At 39.4% G+C, this 10,403-nt stretch overlaps 1 protein-coding gene across 3 annotated transcripts in view; it reads left to right on the forward strand.

Annotated features, from left to right (window-relative positions):
• FGF12 (fibroblast growth factor 12) overlaps positions 1–6,491 on the forward strand; it is a 512,340-nt gene extending 505,849 nt beyond the window's left edge. For all 3 annotated transcript variants that reach the window (XM_031957416.1, XM_031957415.1, XM_031957414.1), the window contains exon 5: positions 1,934–6,491. In XM_031957416.1, the coding sequence (XP_031813276.1) occupies positions 1,934–2,052 (119 nt within the window). In that variant the 3' untranslated portion in view covers positions 2,053–6,491. The remainder of the gene's footprint in view (positions 1–1,933) is intronic.
• The last annotated feature ends 3,912 nt before the right edge of the window (positions 6,492–10,403 follow it).

Here is a 10,403-nt window from a genome sequence, read left to right on the forward strand (position 1 = left end):
TCTTCATGTCCCCAGTGCTTTCATTTTCTGTAGCATATAATAAGTACTTCATTATTGCTTCTTAAATCAATGAATTACCATTTACACAAGATGCCTACACATTTTCACTCAATAGTAGTTTAATAATAATCACCTCGTTCCAAGCAGATGACATTTGGAGAAAACTGGATCATTGCAAATCACAGTGAGACCCATCTGTGGAGAAGATTACTGGGGCAGGCTGGCAAGCTTTCTGGAATGAGAAACTCAGAAAGTCAGATGGAATGGGACCAACTAGTTGGCAGAAATCAATTACTTCCATAACTTAGAAACACAAATGAGAATGTACTCTATCCTAAAATGTCAGAAGCACTCTTGAAGCACCTATGTTCTTTTTGCTGGATCACTTGGATGAAATATACTTACTGTATCAGGGGAAAATCTGGTCAGCATGGTTTTGAAAGAATTAGGGTTTTTTAAAATTGGTGCTAGGCTATACCCCTCTCTCATTCCACACACATCTTTCCTAGCCTCATTTGGTTATGTGGAGCTTTCTGGCCATATGTATTCTTATGCCACCCTGGACTGTGAGAAAACACACATATTATCAGAATAAAACACGTATCACTTTTCTTTTGTGGCCCAAGATAAAAATATATATTTTAAGTAACCACCTCGGGGAAGTAGGATTCAAGATTTAGCCCAAAGTGATTATTATTATATTGTCAGCTTTTCTGTCATCCAGAAAATTCATCCCAAATTACTTGTTATAGAAATATTCAAATAGGAAATATTCAAACCAAGAACCAAGTGAAAAGATTAACCTTAAGCTGATGCCACAAGAAATGTGATGGTCATAATTTCTTTCTTTTTTTTTCCTAAGAAAATTGGGGTTAAGTGACTTGTCCATGGTTACACAGCTAGGAAATATTAAGTGTCTGAGGCTGGATTTGAACTCAGGTCATCCTGACTTCAGGGCTGGCACTCTAGCCACTGTACCTTCTAGCTGTCATAATTTCTATGGAGATCATCAGAACATTTGGTCTGTGGCTCTTGTTTCAGATCTATGCAAGAGATCGAGTACTTGACCGAAGTCCTAGATAAACTGCTGGTACCTATGTTTCCGTGCCCAGTGCTCGATAAATGCTTGGAGACCTGCTCTGCAGAGTACTCTGCTTGAGAGGGGAATGGTGTCATTATTAGTAATGCTGCAGCTTTGGGCGTACTTACATATCACCAGCTGGCTGAATAGCCAAAGAACAGCAGGGCAGTGCGGATGTGTGGGGCCAGACACAAACCACACGAGCAGTTGCTCAGATGGAACCAGAGGGCTACAACAAGGATGGGGTCTTGCTTTCAGGAACAGCATGGATGAGTCCAGAGATCAATGGGCTTTAGATAAAGGACATAGAGGGAGGGTCATTGCTTCTTTTTCCTTTTATTTTTGTCTGTTTTCCTTTGTAGCCTCTTTATCATTCTGGTGCAGTAAGCCTAGACAATAAACACTTCCAGTAGACATAATAATGTCCTATTTCCTTTCACTAATCAAAGATTAGCATGGTGTAAACTAAAAGGTACTTTCTCTGCCCAGATGAGCTTCTGATTAAGGCCTGGAGAACAAGATAACTGGAAATATCCTATAAATTTTATGCTGCAAGTCTCCAGCAGTTCTGCTTCCACATGCATTCATATGTATGCATTCACATGTGTCTGTATATAAGGTGTAAATCGTAAAAAAACTCAAACCTTCTCTAAAAAAATCAGAAACCTCTCTGTGGCTGTAGTTCAAATCGGCTCGAGAGGCTGTGGATGAAAGCAAGAAGTGGGGAAGCCCTGGGAAATCAAGCCTAGAGAATTGTTGGGACATGAAGTCATTAGAAACACGCTAATTGCAGCCCAAAAGTCTACTCTCCTTAAAGCCATGAAAACTAATTGTTGGTATTTCTGTTTTCAGTGTGCATGTACAGAGAGCCATCACTGCATGAAATTGGAGAAAAGCAAGGACGTTCCAGGAAAAGCTCCGGGACACCAACAATGAACGGAGGGAAAGTGGTGAATCAGGATTCTACATAGCTGAGAACTCTTCCCTACTGTGCACACTCCTCCCCTTCCTTCCTCCCCCACCCCTGGCACCCCATCCCTTCCCAGTCCCCATGGAGACAACAATACACTCACCAGGCAGGACTTAGGGGCTAAGATTTGGAAGGCAAAATCTGTGTATGGGGAAGATGAATTCAACCTCAATCTTGCCTGTTGCGATGTTAGAAACACACACATACACACACACACACACACATACACACAACACAACACATCACAACACGCAGTGTAAAGAAAAATGGTAAATGAATCTAGTCTCCACTATCATTTTTAAGCAAACCCTTCACTCTCTTATGGGAGAGGGGAAAGGTAGCACCCTGCATAATTTTAATAAAGATGCTACCAGAAAAAAGCTAGGACTTGGGAGAATTGAACCTTACCCCTGAGGTTCTCCACTGCCCCCACCACCCTAGACTGCTTGAATTGCTACAAAAAGCCCTCAAGTGGGGGAAGGGCTGCTTTTGTGTTTTGTTGTATTCTTTGTGGCTGTCTCTGTAATTCCCTATCTTTTTAAGAAGCCTGAAAATGTGTGGGTTTGTGTTTTCTGTTAAAGCTTTCCAAATGCCTGCTGAAAAGACCCTTTTCAATTCCCTCTTCTCCTATCTCCCTCTCCCATCATTCAGACCATTCTATCCGGGACTTTGTATAACAGAGAATATTAGATTATTCTTCATCGCATATCATGGAACAGAGTTGCAGGTGGAAGGGCAACCTTAATGATGTCTAATGGTCTCAGTTGACACTAAGTTTTCAGGAAAAAAAGGCTTTCAGATCTTAGAGGTGAAATCATTTACCAAAGGCTTTGTTATGAGGTCTATAGAAAATGCCATTTAGAAAAGTTGCCCTTATTCGATTAAAGGTATCTTGGAGATGTTTATGGTCACGCTGGAACTCCCCCTCTAGAAATGTAACTATTTAAGTTAGTCATTATATTCATCTCCTGTGTTGTGGAAACTCTTGAGGTGGAAGATAATGGATTTCCCATAGAAAATTGTTCATCCCGGACTAAATAAGAAAATGGAGTTTTGAAGAAGGGACATAAATCCTGGCACATTAAGGGCAAACAGTCCTTTATTCCTTCCCCTCTTGCTTGAAGTTGATACTTACAAGGCAATCCCCAATGTCAGCTAGGGCATGAGGAAGTACAATATTGTGCTTGACAGCTGACTTAGGGCCCAAAAACATTCTGCTTTCTCTTCATCCCTCTTGGACCATCATCTGGCTGGCAATGTACCTATCTCTTGGACACCTTATAGATTCACCAATTTTCCTGAATGCCGCAGACAGTCTGAGGAGTTACATATAGTCTGGATTGTGTTCTCAGGAGTAAGTTTAGGGATTTCTTGTAGGGACATTATAGATTCTTAAAATGTGATTGAACGAGGAAAGGAGAAGAAAGGAAGTGGCCAGAGAAGAAAGGAATTACTTACTTATCTGTGACAAATTATAATGTCCTTTTTGAAATTAATGCAATTCCATGTGTGAGAGGGGGAAATGTAGATAGGGAGGAAGGGAAGAATGGAGGGAGGGAGGGAAAGAGAGAGAGACAGAGACAGAGATACACTTACACAGAGACAGAGACAGTCGGACAGAGACAGAAAGATGAAACTCATCTGGGTTTACAGATTTAGAACTAGATAGGACCTCAGAGGTCATTAGGTCTAATCATTAGGTCTAACCTCCTCATTTCCTGGATGAAGAATTGAAATTTAGAGTTTTAAGTGGCAGTGCATGAATTTAAATCCAGGCTCAGAATGGCAGAGATAGCATTTTCTCTATCGTATCCTGACTGAAAATATAAGCTGCCTTGGTAGCTCTTATTGAAAGAAGCAAACAAAGAAGTAGACTAAACTATGAACAGCTTCACCATTTCATATATATTCTTTCAAATACAAAACCCATAATTCCCCCACTTGCTGCCTGAAGATCTGGGAGTTACAGTAATCGTGACTTTGAGATGGGTCCTCATGTGCCCTGAAAGTAACTTCCCTTTCCTTAGCTGTAAACAATTGCTTCCACTTGTAAGTGTTCGTGAGTGGCTTTTGTGCTAGACTATATCTGTGCAGCTTTCCCCTACTCTGTCACCATTTATTTCATCAAGGCTTGGCCAAAAGTGGAATGGCAGAATAAGGTCAAGATCTTACAAGGTAATAGCAAAGATTAGGCATGTAGGACTTTGGCAATAAAAATTTCAAGATAAATGCTTTGAAATGTCAGATAAAACATTAAGTTCTAGCTGTTGCTCTCATAGGAAAATGACAGGGGAAAGAGCTCCAAATTTGACCTGATTCCTCTTTGCCCTTCTCCATTCAACACAACTGTAGATGTGCTTTTAGCAGCATCAGGTAATCAAATGACTTATTAAGAATGATTTTCTTTAAAATCATGCAGGAAGCTTTTATTTATTGGGAATGGGTTCTGTAGCAGGGGCTCTACTTGATCTGCAGAGAGTTTACAAAGAATGACCCCAAAGGAAAGAAAAGAACTATTTTACCAAGTGGAACTTGAAAAAAAATTATAAACACATACAGGACGAGATTTATTTCATCCCTTTTATTATGAAGAGATAAAATGAAGAGAGAGAATTCAATCATCAACAAAAAGACCAACCCAATTGCAATGTCATCTACTCTGTGCCATGTATATTTGAGCAGAGATGCAGAGATTAGTTGTCCTTTGGCTAGTTTAAGTGAGAACAGGAATACTAAGGACACAAATTAGAGCCCATTTTTCTTAATAATTTGAAATAAATGTTCAGCTCAATAAATTGTTTTGAAAATGAAGGTGACCTTGCCCTCCTGTGCAGGAGCTTGAGCTCTCAGCACACCAAGAGTGAAGGACCTCCTACATAATGGCTGAGGATTAGTGGTGGAAGGGAGTGTCGGGAACCTGTGCGGCTGCTGCCCACACAATGTTGTCATAAATATAGATATTGGCAAAGAAAAAAAGAGAGTTCATCTCTAGTAGTGATATTGAATTGTAGATAATCCACCTCCACCCACTTTTCAGTGAGCTCTCAAACACAAAAATCCCACCTACCCAAACACTTCTTCAACTTAATCGCAAGTTAAACAATCTTTTTGTGGAAAAAAAATTGTTTACTTTCTAGCTCTTCTTCCTATACTTTAATTCAGATAGTCATTTCCAGGCCTCCTACTCTTCCTTCTTTTTTCCCTATTGGCCAATCCAGTCCCTAGTGGTGCCAGACTGTGTTTAATACAGCCAGTTGCCTTCAGGGACACTCCCTCAACTACTAAGTTCTCCAGAAGACACAAGTAGTCGTGGGTGGATTAGGATCCATGCATTTTTAGGCAATCTGTTAAAGCATTATTCAAATACATGGAGATGAAAATCATATACACACACTGGGAAACTCACAAGAGAGTTCCTATCTGGGTATATCTGATACCCTCCATTCTTAAAGGTGCTGCTATTTGGAGTTTTCAAGAGAAAACACAACTTAAATGCTAGTTTTGAGTTCAGAGTTGATGGGCTTGTGACAGATGAAGGGCATCAGAGAGTCCAGATGGTCACCACAGCATTGGGTCAGATGATGACTTGGCCATTTGAGTTTCCCAGCATCCCTTCTCATAGTACATTCCCAGCCCTTCCTCTCAGTGGATTATACTAATTGATTCAGTAAAGAGAGAACCCAGTGACTAATGAGGCTATGTTGGGGTCTCCTTGAATCTGAACACCTAGCTTGGAAGCACCAGCACATTTAATAAAACCGAGTCTTTGTGATGGGGTCTATTTCTGGATCCATGGCCAATATAAATTGTGCTGATGACCAGTGAGTTGCTGTTGATGGGAGGCAGCAGAACAACAGGAAGGAAACAAAGGAGAAGGACCAAGTTGATTTGCTTATCCTCAGAAAGTTAGAAAATATGGTGTGTTTGGCCAAGCATGGTGACCCCCATGATGTGATGTCTAGTCTTACTGAATATTGTACCCTCCCGTTTCTCTCTCCATGTTCTAGTCCCATCAATACGCCTTACTTTCTTGGAGGAGGTTTTCCATGGTATTCCCTTGTTTCAGAGTTCTCTTTCTCTATGTCATCGACCCCAAATGACACTCATCCTCTTCTAACCACATCCCAAAAGCTCAAACGCCTCCTCTGTCCAAAATGTGTAAATAGCATTTTTTAACAGGAACATATTTAAAAAGGTGGATTGTTCTACAAATATATATGTACATATATATGCATCTGAAATAAGGATATATTATATAGAGTTTTTTTTTAATTTGTCTGATTTGTGGTCTAGATATATATGTGATATATGTGATAGATATATCAAAGAATCAAGAGATTTGAATGCAAAACTTTATATATAAATGTATATTTCTACTGATAGCTCAACATGCCACTTTCTAATAAACATGAAACAGGTAAGGGACATTGAAAAAAAAAAGCACACGCTCCTTCAGAACTTATATGATTCTGGGTCCTGCTCTTTGGTGAGGAATTGCATTATTTTTATTTTTAAAATGTTATCTCTATCCTGAAAAGCAATACTTCCTGGTCCAGACCCCTTGATGAAGCCAAATCCAATGTGAAACGAAGGAGACTTGAGAGCGCATGTGTAGGAGCATGTTCTAACAGGCTATTTCACCCCCTCCCCTTCTGGAGATTTTCCAATGTAAGACTAAGGCTAAAAGTCACCGCTTCTCATGTAAACTCAAACAAGGATTTTTGACACTCAGAAATCAATGCCTGGGCTTGGCTAGCAAATTGATTTGAAAGGTAATCACAAATGCTTGCATTAAACTTAATGTTATAAAAAAAAAAAAGTCTGGTTGTATGTTTTATTGCTTGACAACTCTGCCGTTGGTTAGAGCGCCATTTCATGAATTCAAAGGGTATTCCCCATGTTCCAAAGACAACGTCCCATGAAGACACTTAGTGATACTTACTTACTTACTACTTAGTCATAGTGTTGTTTATATTTGGGAGCCACTGTCAGGGGTACAATGATGCCTGATTCATAAATACACTTTATTGTAGTTCATTTCAATAGAACTTTTATAGAACTCTTTTTAATAGAACTGTAGCTTTTACAACGTACTTCAGAAAGATTATCTCACTTGATCTTCACAATAATCTTGGGAGACAAAAGCTTTTATTACTCCTATTTTACAAATGAGGAAACTAAAACAGAGACAGGTTAGATGATCAATCCATGCTCACAAATGTGCTAGCAACTGTCTAAAGCAAGGCTGAGCCACAGGCTCTCCTCTACCTCCAGTACCAGCATTCTCCCTGACATATTCCCATTTTAGGCCTGAGCAATCTTAGTCTTTAAAATGAATGAATTTCCCTAGACAAATTTTAAAATTTTCTAAACCATGACATTTTGCCTACTTTGGACAAGACTAATTTATTTCATTGATTGTATTTTTTAAGAAGATCCATCATTAGGAAAGGTTGCTTGGGTCAGAAGGATGAGTTCAGAATTATGTGACATTTTCCTTGACCTGCATCCCCACTTAGCAGAGCATTTTGAAAATCTTTAAGAGTTATAGAAGTCGTTATCATTATGAGCATAGATCGATTGGCTCCCCCAAATCATACAGCTGGCGAATAGCAGTCAAGCCACAAATCCATGCTTCCTGATATTCAGTCCTGGGCTCTTTATGTGAAATGTTATGTCATTTGAACTAATGCTAGAACTGAAAAGGAAGGGGAGATTAGTTGTAAAGGAATCCCTTTTGGCCCATTTCATTTATCACTGGAAAATGTCTAGGCCAAGGTTCTTTATTCAGAAAGATGGAAAAGGGGCCCAACTCTTTCTCTCATTTTCATTACAGTGTTGTTGGTGAATGATGGATCCATTACAAAAGTCTGTTGTCTGAAACCGTCCAAGAAAGTCCATTCAAACTCTAAGGTTGTGAAGATTGAGGTAGATGGGAAGCCAAAATACTGACATTGATAGGATCATTGAATTGATAGTTTCCCTTCACTAAAAATATTGAAGGCATAAAGATTTTCTGTTAAGCCCTCAGAGAAACTTCCCTAAGTTAAAAAAATATTCTCGCAAATATTTATTTAGAAGGCAGGTGGATAGACAAATCAATGTCTGGCAATTCTTCCCTATATTCTCTTTGAATTATTTTCTGAATCAATAAGAAAGCAAGTTCTCAAATCCACCCAACCCTTTCATATTAAGGTACAAAGTAATAGCCTAATCTGGCCCCCAGGTTTTGAATCAGGTTGATTTTATTTTGTCTGTTTTTTTTTTACTCTGATAGGCTTATAGTCTCCCTTTTCTGATATTAATTTTTAAGTGATGCTAATGACCAGTTAAGGCACAATTCATGTGCCCTTCCATGGTCATGTGCAGGATTCATCAAGTTTGGGGATGATTCTTCCCCCAACCTCAAGATGTAGGAAACAAATAATAACTATGATTTCTAACTCCATAAAGCTGTACTCATGGAAATAGTGTGGCTTTTGCCACTAACTCTACATGTGGCACCAGTGTTGGGACTCTGTGTAGAAATTTAAGAAAGAGATCCCATGAACAAATCTCAATTTCTTGTTCTCCATCATCCTTAAAGTTTAGCAATTAGCCAGCAAGATTTGAATGACAAGTCAGATGATAGAATGGTCGAAACTGTTGGCTAGACCTCCCCGGTTCTATTTTCTTGACACAATGGTTAAAATGAGAAGGAAAAGGGAAACAAACCAAAAAAGAGGATATTTTCTTTAAAATAAAACAAAAAACCATTCCTTCCGTGCATTGACTTTTAAGCTTTCATTTCATACATTAAGAGTCAATCATATAATGGATCATCGGGCATAGAACTAAAAGGAAGTTTAAAGGGTATTTAGTCCAATCTATTCATCTTACAGATAAGGAAGCTATGTCCCATGGGTGAAGTTCCCATTTAAAGTAATACCATTGGTATGTGACCTTGCTGGCATTATACCTTGGAACCCCAGACTGTCTGAGCTGAGGAAGCTATCCATTGGCTTCCTAGCAAGATAGCCATTCTTCTATGCAGTGACAAAATGCATGGAGTGTCTTCTTCAGTTTTAATAAGGAAATAATGATAACAGCTAAACTTTACATAGCAGTTCACATTGTAATTCCTATGTATCTGATTGGATCCACACAACTCTGTGAGGTAGGTGCTATCATGATCTCCATTCTTCTGATGAAGAATTGAAGGTATAGAGAAGTGAAATGAATCACTTATGTCATATTATTCCTTTCCCGTTGAGCTGTGCAGTTCTATTGACGTTATATCTCTCCTTACCCTTGGGGAGAGATGGATCAGAGATTGAAGAAGGTATGAAGAGGAGAGCAGAGAGTTCTGTACAGATTCTCCGTTGAACAAAGGCTCCTGAGCCAGCCAGTCCTTCATTTCCCACATCTCTGCACTCATTTGGCTTTCTCATGCTTAGGATTATTCTTCTGTGTTGTGTCCTTTCACTGATTTTTTTGCCCTTTCTTTGTATCCAAAACACTTAGAACATAGTAAGTGCTTGTTGAAAGTCAACTGACTCCCTAGCACAGCTATTAAATATCCAAGGTGAACCTTCAAGACTTGTTCAACACTGTAGCCAAAAGAGATCCATGTAGCTTCCTCAAGCAACTGTTGCAAGGGCAAAGTTGATATTTATTCTTTCTCTTTCCAACATTAATTTTCTCCCCTCCCCTGCCTTCACAGTTAGCTAGTCTTGTGTTTCCTAATTTTTTCCCTTTTGCTATTTACCAGAGAGAGAGAGTCATAGCTAAATTAAAGAGTTCTTAACCATGTCCCCATGTAGAGGAATGGAAAGGGTATGAATTCTCTTTCACTATGTAGAAGGCCTTAAGCAAACCACTTTGTTACATTGAGTTTCTATCTCCCCATCTGTAAAAACCAAGGATTTGGGCCATAGAAATCTGGATCTGCTCTAGCTCTTTTAAAAATAGTGGGGGATAGAGGCAAGATGATGAAGTAAAAACAGTAACTTGGCCAAACTCTCCCCCAAACTGCTCCAAATCCTTTAAATAATGACTAAACATATCTTAGAGCATCTTAAAATGAAAAAAAAAAAGATATAATAGAACATTTTTCCAGCTGAAGGCAACTTAGAAGGTTAGCAGAAAATGTCTGGGACACTTGAGTGGGAGTCTCTCACTGCCTCGGCCCCAGCTGGCCAAGTCCCAGGCAGACCTCTGAATCAGTGGCAGTGTTGGAGGCTTCTAGACTTCTCAGCCCAGACACTAAAGAAGACTTGGAAAGTCATCAGAACTAGGATGGGAGCCTAGCATGCAATCCCAGTTCACTAGTGCAGGTTCAGCCTTGTTCCCAACCCCAGCCTTAAGCCTCAG

The sequence above is a fragment of the Sarcophilus harrisii genome, chromosome 3 (genome assembly GCF_902635505.1).
Source record: "Sarcophilus harrisii chromosome 3, mSarHar1.11, whole genome shotgun sequence".
Taxonomy (NCBI): Eukaryota; Metazoa; Chordata; class Mammalia; order Dasyuromorphia; family Dasyuridae; genus Sarcophilus; species Sarcophilus harrisii.